Source organism: Eumetopias jubatus, unplaced genomic scaffold, assembly GCF_037043125.1.
Source record: "Eumetopias jubatus isolate StellerSeaLion01/CBP00866 unplaced genomic scaffold, mEumJub1_p1.0 scaffold_2, whole genome shotgun sequence".
Classification (NCBI taxonomy): domain Eukaryota; kingdom Metazoa; phylum Chordata; class Mammalia; order Carnivora; family Otariidae; genus Eumetopias; species Eumetopias jubatus.
Window position 1 is genome coordinate 112,617,954 of NW_028274808.1, and position 21,905 is coordinate 112,639,858.

At 38.1% G+C, this 21,905-nt stretch overlaps 1 protein-coding gene across 1 annotated transcript; it reads right to left on the minus strand.

Moving 5' to 3' along the window:
- Positions 1 to 170: 170 nt before the first annotated feature.
- On the minus strand, positions 171 to 21,096 carry LRIT3 (leucine rich repeat, Ig-like and transmembrane domains 3). Its single transcript, XM_028121250.2, has 4 exons — positions 20,819 to 21,096; positions 17,208 to 17,677; positions 8,160 to 8,465; positions 171 to 6,622 (listed from the first exon to the last, which is right to left on the minus strand). The coding sequence occupies exons 1-4, from the start codon at positions 20,935 to 20,937 to the stop codon at positions 5,475 to 5,477; spliced, it is 2,043 nt and encodes a 680-aa protein (XP_027977051.1). The 5' UTR covers positions 20,938 to 21,096; the 3' UTR covers positions 171 to 5,474.
- Between the last annotated feature and the right edge of the window lie 809 nt (positions 21,097 to 21,905).

A 21,905-nucleotide genomic window follows, 5' to 3' on the forward strand; every position in this document is an offset into this window, starting at 1 on the left:
TCCTACGCCAAAGAGAAAAAAATTACAATAACTCTTTCATCCAACCACTTAATTGAAATTAACTGCATAAAAGGAAAACAACATCAACATATGCACTGTTTAAACAAATCAAGAGTCAGATGTTTGTATACAAAATCAACTTTATTATAAATTAAACAAAAAAGTGGCTATTCATAAATACAAATGTTAGCATTCTCTTTCCACTAAAACCAATGAATATACTTTTATTAATTTTTCTTTCTCTCTGCTATAGTCCAAATGATTGACCAGAGGACTTTCAGTCTACAGTGTCCTTCAGTGTCCCTTCTGTATCATCCCTGACTCCTGGAATATCCATGAATGTCCTAAATGATATTATTGCAGTATGCCTTTCTATGCTGTTCTCTAACTCTAGTTGTTACCAGGAAAGATTATTGGTTTTTTTAATGTGGAGCCACTCTGCTTCTTTATAATTCGAATACTGCTTCTACATCCATTGCATAGAACAGTGTTTCTCAGAGTCTTCACCTCACCTGTATCATTCCCCTGGGTTGAGTATCAGAATGCAGCTTCCAAGGCCCCAGGCTGCTGAATCCAAGTTTCTACCTGCGGAACCCAGTGACCTCCATTTTGACAACCTATGTAGATGCTCCTCAGCACCATGCTCCAGGACAACATGTACTGCACTAAGCTCATCTGGTCTCCTCCTAGTCTATGTGCTCTAGGTTCTTAACCCTTTCTTGCATGATAAAGTTTCTAGAGGCTCGGTGATCTTAGTTTTCTTTCTATGGATGCTCCATAGTTTATCAAGGTCCCTATTAAATTTGGCACCCAAATTAAACTTGCTCTTGTAAAAATGGTTTATTAATGCAGAACATAGAGGGACTGTTACCTTTCTTGGTCTGTCTACCACTTATATTAAAGTAATTTAATGCTACCATACTTAGCAATTACATAACTCTGTTGGTTCATAGAATGACTGGAATCATTCTAAATCTAAATTAAACATCTCAAGTCACAGATTTTTTTTTATCACTTGAACACCCATACTTGTGCCAGTTTAAATGCAAATTTTTATATTTATCCCTGTTAGATTTAATTCTGTTAATATGCCATCTTATTAAGATCCTTTTCAAGATTTGGTGCCTTACCTATCCTATAAGTGCATTTATTGATGGCTTTATTCAGCATGAAATAGCCTCTAATAGAGAGCCATAGTTCTCTGTTTTTTACCCTATTCTACTTAAGGTTTTTATGATTGACTTGGATGAAGATAAGCAGAGCATCTCAGGGGAATATGTGCCAAAGTATTCAAAGGCACAGAGATGCCATTTTTACAAAAAAGAAAGAAAAAGAAAGGGAGGAAGGAAGGAAAGAAAGAAGTTGATTAGAGAATTATATTTTTTTAAAAATATGAAATAGAGTGGAAATTCACATAGTTTTTAATTAAGACAAAATAATTCAGAGAAATGTCTCTCTTTTGGCAGCCACTTAGGATAATTGCCCTGGTTTCTCAGATGTACATGTTTACTTTCCCTTTCCATTAGGAATATTCTGGGGAGAAGTTTGAGAAGCACCAACTTAAGATATCCTGTCTATTTTCATGTCCTCTGCAGAGCTGAGAAGTCTGTGTTCAGTCATTTATAAAAATGCTAAATAGGGGAAAGGCACCCTAACAAACACTTTCTCGTGTTACTTAAAGCCATTACTAGACATTTTTGAGAGGAAGCAACCCTTATTACTCCATCAAGGAAGGACAAATAACAAGGGCTAGCTACTCTTTGATTTTCAAGCAGTCCTTTGATCTATCTGCCTAGTAACCTCCTTAAAAATAAGCCATACTGGTTTATTAAAGCTTCTCCTTAGTTGACATTTGTTGACTGCTAATGACCATAACATTCATTTCTGCATGCTCAAAAACAAGCCTTTTAACAATCTGTTGTCAATTCTGCATGCATGAATCAAGGTGCCCATAATTTCCAAAACCTACCCTATTCTAATCTTCAAAAATAAAGATGAAAGTTAGTCATTTATGATCTGTGGTATCTCTCCTATTTGCCATGACTTTTCAAAGACTACTAAACAGTAGCTCTGAGATTATGGCTGAAAATTCTGTTACCATCCTGGTAATTTATCTGGCCTCATTTAAAATATCCTGGAATTAATTTACTAATCCCTTACCTATCTTGGGCTAAAATTTTCACTTTTCATCGTTTCTTCTCCATATTCAGTTGAAAAACCCATTTAGAAAAGAGAAGAAAAAATAGGAGTTGAATGATTCTGCTACTTCTTTGATATACTTTCTCTTATCATCTCTAAACAGTAGACTTATTATTTCTTTTTTCTTTTTAACAACTACAACAGAAAAGCCTTCCAGTTCCTTCTGGTCAACTTTACCATATTTTTGATCTTCAGTTTACTGGGGGCTCTAGTTTATGGCACTTTCATAATAGATTTGCTGCACCTCTACCTTCATCCTTGATTACTCTTCCTTCTTTATGTCTTCTACATATATTATTTAAACTTTCAGATGAGTAGACAGCCATTCAACTTTCCTGAGCTGTCTCCTGTTTTATTTAAATATTTTGCAATTATTCAGCTAAAAGTTTTTGGGTTTTTAAAATCTCCCTTTGTTAGCCATAATCCCTTTTTGAGACTCAAGTCTGTGGGTTGAAAATTTTTTGTCTTTGGGGCACCTGGGTGGCTCAGTCGTTAAGCGTCTGCCTTCAGCTCAGGTCATGATCCCAGGGTCCTGGGATGGAGCCCCGCATCAGGCTCCCTGCTCCACGGGAAGCCTGCTTCTCCCTCTCCCACTCCCCCTGCTTGTGTTCCCTCTCTTGCTGTCTCTCTCTCTGTCAAATAAATAAAATCTTTAAAAAAAAATTTCTTTTGTCTTTGAACTTTTGTGGAAGTTTCCCAAAGTCCAGGGCACTTGTCTGACTCTAGAGTCCAGGGTTTTCTTTTGTGGCCATCATAAACCATGAGCTTGGATTTCTCAACATTTTTTATATCATAGCACATCATTTATGATAGTCTCCCATGTGACACACCCTCACCATTTACCCAAGTTTTACAGACAGACCTCAAATGTACCTTGTCTGAAAGTAAAACATTGTAATCATATTTAATTGTCACATATATACATATGTGTGTATATGTATACATATGTATACATATACACATATACACATAACTGGCTATATGTCAGTTCTGATTGCTCTCTGCAATGCTGGTAGTGACACTGATAAACAGGCTCTTGATTACATAGACTTTCATGCTACTTGCTACGTCAACCTTTTCCTCCCACTCAGGAAAGCATACCTGTAAGAACGTAGGAGCAATGATACCATCAGATATCATTTGACTACACTCAAGTGTAAGTATTTTTAGAAAGTAGCTGACTTACAATTTTAGTTCTTTCACTATTAGTAACACATTACTTAGGACTCACTTCATGGGCCAAGACCATGAAGCTGAAGATGACAGAGGTGATTTCTCCCCTCCACACCAGCATTTTGGTTATGAGGACAGTCAGTAATTTACCTGATCAGGGTGGGCCAAGTCTCCTTTCTTAACAGATAACCCTCCTTTGTACAATCTGGGTGCTATTTGCCTCAGTAGTCCGTAACATTCTCCAGTAGTCATTATTTCTAACCTGGTAGTACTTTGGCAGTCTGTATGAACCTTTTAAATATGGCAGTGAATTCCATGATATCTTTAGAGTAAAAAAGTGCAAGTTTTTGCAGTCTTTTAATTTAAAATAAGTTGATCCCAATGGAATTTGAAGCTAGAGACAAAACTGTCTGTAAAAGGTATTTTTCTAACAAATCTTAACAATGCATACTGAATTTAAAACTGTTAGATGATGAGACAATGCACTCAGTGATGAAAGCACCAAGGACAAACAGGCTGGAAAGGAAAGAGAAGGAAAGGAGAGGAAATTATACATTTGGGCATTTTGGACAGGCCTTCCATCCATGCTGGTCTCCTCCTAATATACAGAGTATGTCTAAACCAGAATTCTTTTTCCTTTTTAATTTAATTCTATTTGGAATGAACAATTTTTCATTGTCCAGTTCCTTGTATTATAATACCCATGATATGTTACATTAAAGCCAATCTATTGCTTATGCAAAATACAGGATTTTCTTAGAACTTGCTTCTCAGAGTATTTCAAGACTCCTGACACACCTTAATAAATATGTTCTGTACTCCAAAGTCTCCAGTGTAAAGAGAATATAGTCTTTAGTAAAGGTGGTGATAAACTTTTTTTAAAAAAACCTAAATTTTATGTATGAAGCCCCTTTCCTATCTGTGTGCCCCACTCTAGTTCAATATCCCTCATGTTTTTTTACCTAGAAAATTTGACCAAGTTAATCAATTGAAACTGCTCTTCAAAATCCTAAAACCTCCTTTTCAGATCTAAAAAAGACTTTCAAAGTTCTTCCCTGTAGCCAGGAAATGAAAATATAACATGGCAAAAGACAAACAGCTTAGCTGTGGTCCTCTGGCTACGTGAACATCTTCTGACAAAGCAGAAGGGGAAACCGAAATGAAGGAAGGAAGGTGGAGGGAGAGAAGGAGAAAAGGAGAGGAAGAGAAGAGTCAATATCACAATATTAAAGAGATTGTTTCAAAATGAGCACTTACTTTTTTTTAAAGATCCATACAGTCTATTAGCAAATGTATGAGGATGCAATGGTTAATATTTTTAGAATTGGCCTTACTATTTTCATGATCCTCTTTTTAAACTTCTTTTTGCTAATACCTATATTTCTAAGGCTAATGGAAAAATTTTTCTTACAATATTAATACAACTGTACAGTCCTGTAATGCATAATGGTACCAAGAGTTGGAGCCCTCCCTCTCCATTGGGTTGGACTTAACCTTAGTGAATGCAAATTTCTGTCCTTTCTCACTCTCGCCCACTAGGCAACGGCAGTAAATACCCACAGCAGATACCATAAAGTACTTCAAACATGATGAACATCAAGGCTTAGCTGGTTATACTAATCTTTCTTCATGTCCCAGAAAAACTGTCTTTTTAAAATTCAGACTTCACTTTTTTACAACAATTCTCACATCAATTTATTTTTAAGAACTAAAACAATACCCTAAAACATACTACTAACTTATTAAGCACTACCCCAAAAATTATTTCTATGGACATCTTCCACACAACAAAAATCAAGACTATCTGTTTTTTCAGTTCAGAAGTCTCACGGTAGCTTTTAAGTAATCTCTCCACCCAACGTGGGGCTCGAACTTACTACTCTGAGATCAAGAGTTGCAGGCTCTACTGACTGAGCCAACCAGGTGCCCCTCACAAGGTAGTTTTTTTTTAAGCACAATTAAAAGCACTCCATTTGTGATTTTCATAGAGGATGTGAAAGTCTGAACAAAAGTCATCCAGTCAGAGGGTCAACTACATCCTCAAATCCTTAATTGCGTGGAAGGAACTTTGTGGAGTTCACATGTACCTAAGCTGTGAAACCTTAGCAATAATACTCTGGCCTCGAAACTTCACTTTTAAAAGTCACCTGAGATTCCACACTTGACCTAGAACAAAGCAGCAGTTTTTCTGAATCATCTCTATGCCTTCGCGTCCAAAGTTCCCCTACACTTTGAGACCTGGGGGACAGGGTCTCAAATTGGATATAAGTTTCTTTTGCCAGATCATCTTCCCAGAAGGATTCTGACCTACATTGCAGTTTACAAACTTTGTACAACAGGAAAAAAATCAATGGCAAGACAACGACACAGGCAGTACCGCTCACCACAACAAGAAAAGACACTCGAGAATCACCTTCTTCTCGAACTCTGTCAGTAGAAAAGGTGATACATTGGTCTTTCTGGGGAGGCATTCCTTTCAGACAGACACATGCTGTGTATTGCCTACCAGGCTCCAAGCCATCTATGGTTACTTGGTTCTTGCTGGAGTCTGAACTCAGCAGCAGCAGGTCCTTCTCACCGTACTTGGAGTACCATACTGTCATCTCAGACTTACGTGTGGTGTTGATGGTGTTCCACATCAAAGTCACACTCTCTTCAGTCTCACCGACTACCCTGAGATTTTCTATCGTGGCATTCTTTTCCATTGGCGTCGCTTGATCCACCGATGCCAACTCTTCTTTTTTACTTGCACTGGCTGAGGGAAGCTTACTTCCACCCATCTCCACCTTTAAATTTCTTTTCCCATCTGGGTGGAGCTGGAGTGACTGCTGGCTGGCCGTGGTGGGGCTTGTTGAAATTCTAGTGCTTAGAGTTGTGGCTGAAGAAGCGATGGAGGAGAGGAAAGGAGATGAGGAGAAGAAAGCAGTGGAGGGAGGAAATGAAGTAGAAGTAGAAAGAAAAATGGAAGAAGCAGGGGAGGAAGAAGGCCAGGGAGATGACAATGAACCAGGTATGGATGTAGCTCTAGCTCCTGGCTGGACTTCTTCCTCAGGGTGATCTCCAGTTCTTTCAGAGGCATCTGATGATATGGTGGTCGTGACAACACCAACCACTGTCACAGTAACCACAGCTTCTGACATTCCAGCCAGATTTTTGGCCTTACATTTGTAATCCCCAGCATCCTTGTAAGAAATGCCTGTCAAGCTTATTATGGACCATCTGACTCCTTCCCCTGGAGATTCCTGAATTACTGTAAGAAAAAATATATATATACTCTGTGAGGGGGAAAAAAAGGAGAAACTCAAGCAACACGCTAACCGATCTGGTTCCACATGCATCCCTTTCACATAAACCAAGAGGGAAATGGCACACTATCACCAGTCTCTGACGGAAGGTGATAGTTCTGTAAATTGTCTACATGAAGTTCTGGGACATGCCAAGTACAATGAGGTCTATATGGAGAATGGTATTTTAAAAAGACACAAGGGTATCAATTGGGAGACTTGGTTTTAGTAAACGTTTGTTCACATACTAGTATGTAATTTCAGACAAGTCAGCGTCTTTAGGCCTCTGTTTCTGTACTTTTAAAATAAGGGGATAAGACAAAGTGATCTCAAGGATGCCCTCCAATTTTAACTCACTGTGGTCCCATAAAATGGTTTTTACAAGATCTTAAATATTTCCTCAAATATTTTTTCATTGTAATAAAATGCTATCTATCCATACACAGCAGATGGCATAGCAGATCATTTTCTGGCATAGAGAAGTCATAATTAGTATTCTCAGTCTTTCATTTTATATTTAATCTAGATAAATTAGTAAAACATGGATCCTTTTATTTGTAGAATAATATATAGTTTTTGCAAAATTGGAATTTTACTTTCCTAAACACTAAAATCTAACTTATTACCATTCTGTCTTGATTTCTGAAGCTTTCTGTAGAATAATAATGTGCTAAGCAGTATCTTAGTATCCCAAAATTTAACTTACTACAATAAGCTGTGGGCCATTTACTATCTACTTATAAGAATATTAGGGCTTAACTATTTCTTATTCCATCAGGTTTCATTACTTTTACTTTGATTTACCTTTAATTTTAAGGAGTTTTTAAAAATATATCACTTTAATTCATTAGAATATCACTATTGAAACTAAGACCAAAACATTGAGTTGGTCATAGTAGGATCTAAAAAGTCTATGTAATCAATATTTCTAAAAATTATACTTTTTGCTTCATGATAAGGTTTGCATGTAATTTATTATTTAAATGATCATTCAAAAATGAGAAACCTGTATGAAAATCTTTTCTAAGAAAACTGTAATAGTTATGCATTTTAAAGTGAGCCATATCCAAGATGATGCAGCAAGACAAAGGGCCTTACTTGCAATCATCCATCCACTGGATCATGTTGTTTTCTATCTAAAAAAAAAAAAAAAAAAAAAAAAAAAAATCAGATTTTCTAATATCTATGTAGTTAGATATACTGAGGAAAATATTAAACAATAAAACGAACCTTTCAAATTCCTTTCACCCAACAGTCTTGACATATTTTATTAGAATTAACTAGCCAATTTTGGGGGCACCTGGGTGGCTCAGTCGGTTAAGAGTCTGCCTTCAGCTCACACCATGATCTCAGGGTCCTGGGATCAAGTCCCGCATCGGGCTCCCTGCTTGGCGGGAGTCTGCTTCTCCTTCTGCCTCACCCTCTGCCCCTCCCCATGCCCATGCTCTGTCTCTCTCTCAGATAAATAAATAAAATCTTTAAAGACAGGAAAAAAGAAAGTACCTGTATAATTAACTGGTGAGCTGTTGGATCTGGTCCAGGTGAGCTGTGGGGTAGGGTAGCCAGAAGCGTCACACCTCAGCAGAACATTACTGCCCAGAGCAGACGTGATCTGGGTGGCTGAGGTCATAACAGACGGCTTCACACATTGCTCCAGCTCAGCCCGCTGAAACAAAATCCCTGTCAGGCGCTCAGGCTCACTACAAATCATCAGTGGATCGAGAAGCACTACAGCAGGGTCAGCAACTTTTGACAGCTCGATCATTTTGGAAATGTGACAGTCACAGAACCAAGGGTTGTCCTGCAGACCTAAACCAGGAGGGAGGAAAAGATTGATAAAGGTTATTCTGTTGACTTCCGTTTACATCACAGCCTCTTGGGCAAGCAAGGGTCTGCACTGTCTCCCTAAAAACAGAAGTGCTTTGAGAGATGAAATGGAATCACCTCCCTGTCAGTTTTGCCCTGCAATTTGGCTACCTCAATGAACAGAGCCTGTCAGGTCAGGTCATTAAAGATCATAGCCAACATTTATTGAGCATTTACTCTGGACAAGGCTCTGTTCTAAGCACTTATCTGTATTGTTTCATTTAATCCCAAAAGATGAGGAAGAGGATTACTATCCCCATTTTAAAAATGAAGAAGCTGAGGTACAGAGAAATCAAATGATTTGAGCAGGGCCATATAGCTTAATCAGCATCCAAGCCAAGGTTTTAATCCAAGTACCACAGAACCCTAGAAATACAGGGCTAGAGATATTTCTAGGGTGCTAGGAAAGTACTTATTGTAGATATTGGAGGGTGTAGAGAGGCACCTAATTCAGTCCACACTATGTCATGGTTTTGTGTGATTTGAAGACCTATGAAGGTAGTACAAGTTCTGTGTAGCAGAAGTATAGAGTGAGAAGCAGACAATGTCAGGAGATAAGACTGGAGACGGGCAGAGGCAGGAACAGAGCTTGGCACGAATGTCATACGTGGTGGCCAAGAAGGTGCACTGCTCAAATCCCTTTCAAGAGAGACTTAGCAGCAAGGAATACAGTTAGCTGACAGCCTCCAATTGGAGGACTGCCTCCCTCAGCTTTCGAACTGTTAGCAGAAGTGCGTTGGCCTTCAAGGGGACCATCAGTGAGAGCTTTCAAGGAAAGTGAGGACAATGTAACTATTGGAAACTAGAGGAAAGGAGACCTTTGATGGAGTAGCAGAAAGTTGGGAAACACTGTCACCTGTGGTTAACATGGAAAGTATAAAGTGCACTCAATGAAACGAATGTTCTCGCTATTTCCACACCAAGTGCTGAGAGTGCTACCTGGCGTCTTCTTGCTGCTTATGGTAAAATGGGAAAGGACAGACAGCAGGTAAGGAAGAACTGTTAAAGAGAAAGGAGCCAAAACTTGCTGGGTTCAATAATAAAACTGAACATAGTAAAAAAAGTAAAAAAAAAAAAAACAACCTCCTTCTTACTCCTGGCCTCTCCAAAGTTCTCAAACTAAGAAAGGCCTTCTGAGCAAAAATCAGATCCAGGGAGGGTGAAACTATAAAATTATTTGCTAAGACCCCAGAAAGATCTAAGACGGTGCTTCAGAGCCTTTAGCAGACAAAAGTCTCTAAGGATGTTAAGGGTGATGATGTCCCACAGCAGCCTCACATAAAGCCCAAGGCTGCAGGGGCTTTATCTCAAAAAGGTTTGTGGTTGTGGCTTTTTACCAGCAGAGTAGATTATATATTGATTAATAAGGAGAAAAGACAGAACCTAAAAAATGCTAACCATGTTGGAAGATTTAAACATTCATTCGTAAATTCTTTTTTACATCTATTTTTGTTTATATTTATGTCTATTTTTATCATAGCACTTCATGATTGGTTCATATTTTTCTTCCAGTATTGGTAAAAACTGACTGTTTTTTTTATCTTCTATCTTAGAAATTTCATTTATAGGTGAATTACCTTGAACTTCTTTCTTCCTCTTACATTTAGTCCTGTGAATCTGTGACCAGTCTTTAATATCCAACTTGCCAGCAAACATCAAATTCATTCTGTCATGTAATAATTACTATGTGGATAAATGTTATGCTCTCAAAACACTTGTTATGCTAGATTTTTGCTTTATAAAATAATAACAAAACAAGTTGACAGTTATTGATTGCTTTCTATGTGGCAAATATTGTACTCCGTCAGGAATTATAAAGGATCTGAGTTTTATCCTACTTTAGATGGCCAACACCTGCCAGTTGGCAGAAGACACAGACTCCTGGTAAGAGATGGAGGACAGTTTACAGCTCTGGAGGAAGACATTATCTTCATTATACTGGACAGTAAACATGCCTACCCTTTCTCTGGAGGGAGACATACCTTTACCTTCCAAAGCGGTTCTGTATACAAACATCCTTAAAAAGATAGTTGAGGACAAAAGACAGTCAGTGACGGCCTCTGGCTCACAAGACTTGCAGAAATGTGAGAGGCCATGGAAAATTATCTTCCAACAGTGCTAAGCATGCTAAAGGATTTCTCTACCTCGATCCTGACAGTAGCTGAGCTAGATAACTTTAGTATCATCCTCATTTTAAAGAGGAGAAAGCCAACACTCAGAGAGGTTAAGGGATCTGCCTGCGATCATACAACTGGATACAGTCAGGATTTGAAGCTTGGTATTTTAAATACCAATTTAAAGCTTTTATTTTAAAGCTTTCATTCTGAAGCTCTATCTGTCTTACCTGACCTCAGGAAGTTAGTATGATTCTTTTGAGTTTCACATCAGAGGACACTAAAGCACAAAGAGATTACTGCCTTGATTCTGTAAGTAGCTTAGAATCCTAAGTCCCAGATGTTTCATGGCATCTTCTAATATTCCTTCCACCATAACTCATTTCATCACCTAAAAACATCTAGAGCCATGGGTGGCAGCTGTAAGAGCTATTATCTATAAATACATGTCAAAGCAGTGATGTCTGGAGCACAAATGTCTACATAGGGAAAGATCCAAGAACTGTAACATTAACGGTTTTATTCATGCTTTGAAACTATCATAAATGTGTTAATGGTGAAAGAAAAAATTTTTTAAAGATTTATTTACTTATTTGAAAGAAAGAGAGCACGCGTGCACACGTGAGCAGGGAGAGGGGCCAAGGAAGAGGGAGAGAGAGAATCTCAAGCAGAGTCTCTGAGAGCATGGAGCCCAATGCGGGGGCTCCATCTTACAACCCTGATATCATGACCTGAGCTGAAATCAAGAGTCAGACACTTAACTGACTGAGCCACCCAGGCGCCCCTGAAACAAAATTCTTTTTAAAAATTAACCCGGGGCACCTGGGTGGCTCAGTTGTTAAGTGTCTGCCTTCAGCTCAGGTCATGATCCTGGGGTCCTGGGATGGAGCCCCACATCAGGCTCCCTGCTCAGCGGGAGGCCTGCTTCTCCCTCCCCTACTCCCCCTGCTTGTGTTCCCTCTCTCACTGTGTCTCTCTCTGTCAAATAAAAAAAAAAAAAGTCAAATAAAAGAAAATCTTTGGGGAAAAAATATATAAAATAATTAAATAAATAAAAAAAATAAAAATCCAACTGGCTATGTCTTAAAGTTATATAAAACAGGAAAATATTTTTAAATCCTCAAATATATTTATTCTAGCTTTGAAATATCAAGGTCAAAGGCACAACTTTTAAAACCTGAATAATAATAGTGACCTGAGTGTTGAACCCCTTTCATCAAGTGTTTTGTTTTGTTTTCCTTTTGGGGACAGAGGTACAAAAACTCCCTGAAGTTAAACTGTTATTTGTACTGCATTCCTTCAAGGCAACATACCAACCACAATCACAGTAATTTGCACTAATTAATTTAGCTCATCTAACTATTCTTGGATAGGGGCAAATCAACTTTGCCTTATTCCTTCTCTAAAAGGATAATGTTTTCCATGCATCACAGTAGTTGAATTAAATGTGCTATTTTTTGATGAAAAGTCAGCAATAAATTTCTGTACAAAAGTAATTCTGCAGACTATAAGCTCTTGAAAGCAAAAACCATGCCTTAGTCAGTTTTGTGGTGGCAGTGGCATTTAACAAATCGGGGGAAAGTAAGGTCTTTTCCACACATGGTGGGGGAACAACTGGACATCTGCATGGAAAAAACCTCAACCCCTACCTCACACTATACTCAAAAATTGTTTTGAGATGGACCACAGTCATAAGCATAAAAGCTAAGAATATTAAAGCCAGAAATTGAATATAAAAGTTAAAACTATAAGGAAAATAGAATCTCTGTGACTTGTAGGCAGGCAAATATTTCTTAGATGAGACACACAAAGCACTAACTATAAAAGAAAAAAACTGATAAATCAGATGTCATTAAAATTTAAAGCTTTCAGGGCGCCTGGGTGGCTCAGTCGTTAAGCGTCTGCCTTTGGCTCAGGTCATGATCCCAGGGTCCTGGGATCGAGCCCTGTATCAGGCTCCCTGCTCGGCAGGAAGCCTGCTTCTCCCTTTCCCACTCCCCCTGCTTGTGTTCCTTCTCTCGCTGTGTCTCTCTCTGTCAAATAAAAAAAAAGAAAAATTAAAAAAATAATAATAAAATTTAAAACTTTCTTACCAAAAATACCATGAAGAAAATGAATAAATCACAGATTTGGAGAAAATATCAATAACACATGTAACTAACAAAAGGCTTGTATTTAATAATAAAAAATTTAAAAATTATATATTGGCATAAAGGAATGTAGCAGTGACCAATAACCCAATGAAAGCATGGTCAACACGATTAGTCTTCAGGGAAATGCAAATTAAAATCACAATGTCAAATCACTCCCTGACCCATCACCCCCAGGAATGGCTGAAATGAGAAAAATCTGACAACATCAAGTGTTGGTAAGGCTATGGAGCAAGTAGACTCTTGTACAGTACTAGTGGGAGTATACAATTGTACAACATCTTTGGAAAATTGGCAGTTTCTTAAAAAGATATATAGCCATCCTGCGACCTAGCAATTTGAAGACTAGGAATTTATCCAAGAGAAATGAAAATATGTGCTATAAAAAGCTTTGCACAAGAATGTTAATAGCAGCTTAATTCATAATAGCTAAAGACTGGTAATAGCCCATGTGTCCAAAAACAGGAGAACGGATGAACAATTCATATATTCATAAAACTGAAAATGATTCAGCAGAAGGAACTACCCATACATGTAAAGACATGGATGAATCTCAAAAACAATAATGCTAAATGAAAGAAGCCAGGCACAAGGGACATATTACATGATTCCATTTACGTAAAATTCTAGGGCAGACAAAATTAACCTACTGCAATGAAATAAAAACAATGGTTGCTTGAAATGGAGGACACTGATTGAGAAGAGGAGCAGGGGAACTTTCCAGTGTGATGAAATTATTCCATATCTTAATGAGGGTTTGGTTTTGTGGGGGTATTTCATTTATCATCATTTACTAAGCTGTACACTTAAGATCCACATATGCAAATTATACCTCAACTCCTCAATTTAGAAAAGGCTTTAAAAACAAAAGAATGATATCTCTGGAGATGGACTGAACTTGAAACTTGACTCTGTCTTCACCAGCTGTACAAAGCAGGTAATAATCACAGACCCATTTTACGGCATTGTCCTAAAGGCTGAGATACTGCCAAGGAGTCCCCAAAAGAGCACCTGGCAAGGAGTTAACTATGTGGATTTATCTCCTCTGTGCCTCGAAAAGAACAGGCATATCAACAGGGACTGAGGAGTGTTTTTGAATTAAACGAACGCCATTTTAGAAAAATTTTGTGGGAATACTCGTGGGGCTACTGCCCTTCAGGTAAACTTTATTCTGAACAGGAAAAGCACTCATGTTTGCAATTGAGCAAATTCGAGTGCCAGTAAAAAGCCCCCAAAAAAGCATTTTATGCCCTCTCCTCCTGCATGCTTTTTCCAAGACAAAGAGAGTTGGGCCTTACACAGTCTGCCTGTGTAAATATTTTGTGTATCCCTGAGGAAGAGGCCATGGAAATTTACCTGTATTGCAAATAAAAAATCCAGTCTAGTTTCACAGTTCATTTAAATGTTTACTTGCAGGACACTAGTTTATGTTTGTATGATACATTAGAGGACAGTTTTATTAAGTTGATATTTTTACTCATGTAGAAAAGAGGAGGAATGGAAAAGCCTCTTCCTAATTTTTTTTTAAATAAATACATGACTTAAAGAGATCAGTAATGCATATATGAGGAAGAGAACTCTGGTATTATTACATACAATACCTTGCATGACAAGGGAATGGGGAACAGCATGAGCTGTGGAGCCAAACCACCTGTATTCATACCCCAGCTCCATCACTGTGTGATGGGTCCATTTGGACACGTGGCTTAACGTGTGTCTCAATTCTTCTACTATAAAATAGGGATGAAATGGTACTTACCACAGGGTTAACATGAGACCGGAAGTTATATCTATAAAGTATAAGAACTAGGTTTGGCCCTGAGCTCCGTTAATATTAGCTATTACTATTGTTGTTACAAACAGAACTTCCATCTGCTAACAATAATAAACACAAGACACTAACAAATAAAACAGACTATATTCCACTATAATAATAGAAAAGTAAATTCTCCAGGGCACCTGGAAAGTTATAACTGCTACAGTTAAACACTGAATTCTAGAAAAGCTAGAACAGATTTTCATCACCATATTTTAATGATGAAATTGGAAGACTCAGATGTAGGCAAAATAACAGAAAAAGCTAAAATAGAGGAGTCTCTCTTTATAAGACACTCCCATCTCAGTCTCAGCTGCTATGGATTATTGTTGATCTAAAATCATAACCTTAGAGGCTGTTCACCTCATATTCTAAAGAACTGTCACATAAACTATCTCATAATATTCTCATTACAATCCTATAAGCAAGAAGGAGTGAGTCCTCCTACCTCCATTTTCCAGATGAGAAAACTGAGTTTTCTGTGTGTGATTCACAGTGAGCTAGTCTTTTAGAGGAGAGCACGTCTTTTTCCCTTTCATTACATAGCAGGCATGGCCTTGTGAAGATCAGCTGCCACATAGGACTAGTCATGTTTCAAAATGTCTTTTGTTATTTATTATGATTATCATCATTATTATAAAAGTAATGCATGATCAATGCAGAACATTTTGAAAATACAGAATACTGAAAAGATGTCCCATCACCCAAAGAGCCAGAGTCAACCAGCTAGTGTATTTTTCAGTTTTTTTCTTTGCACATTTTAAAATAGTATGATCGTGTACAATTACACACCCTGCTTTTTAAATTTAATGTTATACCAAAAGCATTTTCATGTTACCCCTTTAAAGAATGGTTTTGAAGCAGAATCTGAACCCTATAACATAGATAAAGCTGTTTATCTCCGTAGACAGTGAAATTCATAACCCTTTTCATTTCATCCCTAATTTTTCATCCAGATTTAACTCATTAAAAATGAGTTAATATTAATGTCCTCCAAATCAATTCTTTATAGTGATACTAGCAATACTGGCAACTAATCATTAGAGAGCTATTAATAGCAATTCAGTAATTTGACTTTTTTTTCTACTATATATCCCCTCTTGGTAAATCTAAAGAAACTTAGAAAAATGTGTAGAGAAACAGAATCTCAATATTTAAATTAAGACAATTTCCAGCTATTAGTCCTAAGAACTAAATTAGTGGCTAAAATAAAGTAAATAAATACTACAGTATAGGTTTACATGGGGCCTATCATGGTGTACATAATAAGAAGTACTCCACAACTATCGTTAAATTAATGTTTTTTCCACTCACCCTACAATACTTCTTTTATTCTCTAATAAAAATGTCTGAAGCACTAGATAGGCAGTAGGCAAACATAAAATAGGTATAGAATAAATACATGATTTTTCCTCTTTCTATTTGGTTCTAATCACTCATACTTTTAGTCTCATAAGCACCAAAATGCATTTACATTTCAACCAAAGCAATGCTAAAATCATTTAAGTGGTGCCACAGCATTTTCCTTTTTATAAAAAAAAATTCAAGTTATCTTTATTTATTTATACTTCACTTTGGTAAATATTTGAGCATGTGATATTGGTCAATAGGGATTCCTGGCACAAATTTAGCATCGAGTTGCTTCTCACACCAAAAGGCTTAAAAGTCATTTCACTGGCCAAACACTCAGTTCTTTTCATCCTGTGAAATACAACCTCTTCCGTGGCCCTGATGGACATCACGAGTGAACTGACAACACAGCCTTATTGGGTGAACAAGAATTTAGTAGGAGATCAAATTGATTGCTCAGAGCCTTAGGCTTATGTCTCACATATAAGTATGAGAGGCCTCACTGCCCACAGGTACCCCTGAGAAGGGTCTCAGCTCATTGATTTCAATCTGCAACCATATTTACTGGGCATTCACCATGTGCAGAGTGCCATGCAAAGCACTGTAGGAAGATACAAAAAAAAGGAAGAGAGAGACTTAGTGGAAGGAGTTTATACTTTAAGAACCAAAGACAAATACCCACAGAACCTAAACAAAGTCAAGATCAAAGTCTACAAAACAAATCACAGCTACACTAATCCATTAGAAGATTGTCTTCATCATTTCTTTTTAGATTAAGAAAATCTGGAAGCTATTCTCCCTAACTAATAAATCCGCTGCCACCTCATAAAGATGCCAGTGCCCCTCTTCCACTCCTGAAGAGCCTGCTGAAGGGCTGAACAGAGAACAGAGCAGGTTGACTGTGGCAGAGCATGGAGCACTGATGTGCCCTCAGAATCAGGGCAGGTTGGTAGATTTTATCACTTAGCCCAGGCTCGCTAACAGCAGCATTAGTCTCTCAGTTTATGAGGTGCTCTCCTCTCCCTCCCCCAACACACGCACTGCTGCCCTCACTCCAGCACACACACAGAGCCATTACACTTTACACAGGGTAAACAGGTCAGCTGACCTACGTCAACCAAATAAAGAGCCATCCCATCAAAAGTGCAAGTAGAGAGCAAGAAGCCAAATTCAATACATATGAAAAGATTGGACAACTGAAGGCATGCAAAACAAATTATCTGGACCCGAGAAGCCCAAAGACTTCTGAACTTACCAAGAATAATTCTTCGTGGTATAAGGTCCAGGCTTTGTGATGATGTAAGTAAGTGGGACCAGCTCTCCAGGAAATCTGGTGGTAGTGTGGTTAGCCTGTTGCTTGATAAATCCAAGTAGGCAAGGTTCTTCAGGTACCCGACCACCTCATTTGGCACACTAGTTATTCTATTGTTGTGCAAATCCAGGGTCCTCAGATGGGGCATGTCCAGCAGAGATGCCCAAGGGAAGGCAGCCAGAGAATTTCCATCCAAGCGCAACTCACGCAACTGCTTCAAGTTGTAAAAGCTGCTGACATCAAGGCTGGCCACAGAATTGTAAGTCACCCAGAGGTACTGGAGCTCCACCAGGTAGTAGAAGGCCTGTGCAGGGATCCTGCGGATGACAGTCTTCTCTAGACGTAGCTTCACAGTGTCCACAGGTAAGTTTGTAGGGACCTCGTTCATATCCAGGTCATTGCATAGCACCGACCTAGTGTCACAAGACAAACAGAAGGAAACTTGCTTTCCAAGACCCATGTCAAAAAATAATACCTGAAACATGCATCACTTTTTCATTTCCTACTGGTTTCACAAAATATTCGTTCAGCCTGACTGACCTATTCATAATTCATCATCTTCTTCTAGATTGAACCATATGAAATGGCCATTTTTGTAGGTTAAAAATGATCAAATATAAGCAATTTCAGGTGGTTCAACCTAATACAGATGGAGCTCTTTATGTGTCAGGCCTGTGCAACATACCACATCTGCCTTATTTGATCATCATCAGCCCTATAAGGTAGATATTGGGTAATGGGTAAAGGCACCGGCTCTGGAGTCAGGCTGATCTTGGTTCAGATCTAAGCTCTGCCACTTCCTCTGTGGCCATGAAAAGCCACTTCACCAGTCCCTCAACTTCAGTTTCCCATAGAGCACTGTTAGGATAATTAATTGAAATGGATGTAAAGTTTTATACCTTCCTGGCACATAATAGGCACTAAATGGCTGTTTGCTATTTTTATCATCAATCTCATTTTTACAGAGAAAATAATTGAGGCCCACCAACACGAGGTACCTGCCCAAGGTCACATAGCTAATGGGTTACACAGCTGCCTTTCAAACCCACATCTGTCCAACTCCAAAATACACACTCAACCTCTTTAGGAAATGGCCTATTTTTTTAAAAAATCCCGTTGAAGTTATAAATTGATCCTTTTTAAGATGGTTTTAAAAAGGAAGGAAGGGAGGGAGGGAGGAAGGAGAAAGAAAAAGCAAGTGTTCACACTAGATGCTTAAAGTTGAACTCTATTTTAATAATGTGACTGGCGCATTGCTTTCAGCCTAAGGAATAAACCAGAAACTGCGAGTTTATTCCTTTTACCACTCACTAACTGAAGTGACCTTGAATAAGTCACATCGTGATCTTGTTTAGTGTCACATGTAAAACAGGCATAGAAAAACAAGCCCGTCCCGGGGCACCTGGGTGGCTCAGTTGGTTAAGCGACTGCCTTCCGCTCAGGTCAGGATCTCAGAGTCCTGGGATCAAGCCCCGCATCAGGTTCCCTGCTCAGCGGGAGGCCTGCTTCTCCCTCTCCCACTGCCCCTGCTTGTGTTCCCTCTCTCGCTGTGTCTCTCTCTGTCAAATAAATAAATAAAATCTTAAAAAAAAAAAAAAAGAAAACAAGCCCGTCCCATTTGTGGGTGTGAAGGATGAAGAATCAGAGAATTTAGATTCATTTTAACCTGAAAAAAGACCTATTTATCATTATATACTCACCCCCACTGGATTGCTGAAAAGAGACAATAAAAATTTTGCAAAGCATAGTCTAAATTGTATAATGTATAAATACATTATATGTACAAATACATTATACTTGTACATAGTAACAATGAAACAGCCATTCAGTAAAAACACATGACATTAGATCAGTGAATTTCAAAAGTCAGCATATAATGTGAAGAGAGGTAGATAGCATAACACTGGGGTGTACTGACGACAGGGTCATCTCCTTTCTGTAACTTTAGGAGATGGCTCTATGGAATCATTGAAATTCTCTGGGAACACCTCTTATTCTTCATCTCTATTCTGTATTACAAATTCCATTGCTACTTTATACAGGAATGATCTGGTTTCTACTCATTAGGTCAGCATTCCAGTGTGATGGAAGAAAGCCTACATAGGAAGCTGAAAGGCCTTATCAACTAGTCCCTGCATCAGCTCAGTGCTGTGACCTTGGACAAGTCATTTAATCTCTGTATGGTTGTGTTTCTTTGTCTATAAAATGACAGCAGTTGAACTAGATTATTTCTAGAGTCCTTGCGAGTCCTAATACACCACGGTTTTTATAAAATCCATCAATAATGGGGCCATCACCAAGAAAAAAACATTTCTGTGACTTTCCTCAAAAGTACCCTGCCCTGAGTCATTAACTGCTTCATATCTTTATGAGGTAGGTCTTTAATTTGTTACATTGTTCTCTTTGTCTTAAACCACCTAGTGAATATCTCAAAAAGATACCATGAGTTGGTTAAGTTCATACAATAATAAGACAAACTACTAAAAAATATGTTTTAATTATTATTTGTTTAAAGTTGTAAAACATAAATTGGGCGATTCTTTTGACAAATTATTTTCTGTAAGAGGCTCACTGTTCACTTCAGCCAAGTCACAAAATAATCTTATTTTGTTATTAAATACACTTTTCCAGGGGCACCTGGGTGGCTCAGTCCTTAAGCATCTGCCTTGGGCTCAGGTCATGATCTCAGGGTCCTGGGATTGAGTCCCGCCCTGGGCTCCCTGCTCAGCGGGGAGCCTGCTTCTCCCTCTCCCCACCTGGCCCTCCCCCCACCACCCCCTGCTCTCTCTCGCTATCTCTCTCCTCTCAAATAAATATCCTCTCCAAAAAAAAAAAATCAAGTTCTACCATGTTTAGGTAACAAAAGTCCTGTTTTGCATTTAACTTCTATCTCAAAGGACTCACATATATATAAGTATGTAATTATTCTCAATTCACAGGTAGATGTTAAAGCAACCCAGAGGTTGACTAACTTCTGTGAGGCCCCCCAGTATCTGCAACAGACAGAATTGATCCGTATCTTTCAAATTTTCTTTGTAAACTCCAAAACTTTAAAATGAAAAATCTTAATTATGAACCTAATTTCACCCTTGTGATCTTCCTTCCTGCTTTTTAAAATCTATCTAGTTGGCATGAATAACCCTCAAAATGAAATGGAAAATCAGGGAAGCAAATCATCTGGGCACGTCAAGTACCTCCTGACCTGCCCTCCCTCCTAGGCTTTCTTTCTATAAACAAACTGAGCTGGCCACACTCATTTCAGTGGTTTGACCTCCTGAAAGGGGCATGTTGTGAATACAAGTGCAATGGATATTTTTGCAATACAGAATGTGTTTGAGAATCTCAAATAATTTGAGGGGCTTTTAAAAGCTAAGCTGCTCAAAATTAAAACAATGAAGTGGACAACCAGTATTAAAACAATGGAGTTAAAGCTATGTAAATTAAACCTTCTCTCCTCTGATACCTGGCCAACAATTTGCTTTCAGAACAAGGCTGTCTAGGTGTTCTTTTCCTTACAATCATTAGAACACTTAGTAGCAAGGAGAGGAGCATACCTTGATCCCGTGCCGTCATTTCTGCCATGATAATCGCAGGTGCACTGTGAAGGACATAAACAGCTCACTCCCTCCAAAAAGCTAATAAGCACAATGCACAGACATGCTGAGAGACGCATCACTCTTTCTAGAGGTTATCTGAACAAAAAGTAAAAACCAAATCCTAAGCTTCAGAAACTGGTGTGCCAGGAATACAAACAGCCATTTAGTAACAGCAGATTATGTGGGATTAGCTGAGAGCTGTAGTTACTTAACCTTCAAGTGTATTTTACAGGGGATTAATCGACCTAGCCTTTGAATATGATTTCAGCAAAGTAACACCATTCTAAGGAAAATGAAAATGAAGCACATGTCAAGAAAATTTCAATATGTGCCCATATCCAAATTTGCAAGGAAATGCCTATTAAGTCCTTTTTCTATGGATGTAATTGCTACTATGTCTTGAAGATACACTTAATGTTAAAAATAATTCAATCTTTTAGCAGATGCTAGAAAATACTGCAGATTATTTATAACATAAATTTTATTTTTTGCATTTATGATCTCCAAAAACAAAGTAAAAAAATCTAGTACCTAGATTTTTTAGGCAAAATGCTTCAATCCACCACTAAGTGGCAGGACTAAGACTGGCTCTCCCAGGTCACTTCAGAGCAGTGTAAGGTTTATCCCAGCAGTTTATAATGAAGGCCATGATCTATCTTCAAGAATATATTTTATTCTCAACTAGTTTCTCTATACAGGCATCAAGCCATATCTGAAAATCAACTGTCATGTCTTTTAGCAAAATTAGGCTCTATCAGAAAATAAAAATTAAATTCAATCATTAAAAACTACCTCCATGTATATAAGATGGAAAATCTTGACAATTGAAAATTGACAATCAAGGATTTAGGTTTTACACAAACACGCACACACACATATATCTGGGCACATCAGGTACCTCCTGAATGGTCCTGCCCAATAACACACACACACACATATATAATTTAATCTTGTTATTATATTGGGTGGTTCTATCAACAATTTAAGCCAAAAATCTTTTCAAAAGAAAGTCAATGCTATAAAAATAAGAATATTATGGGAAATG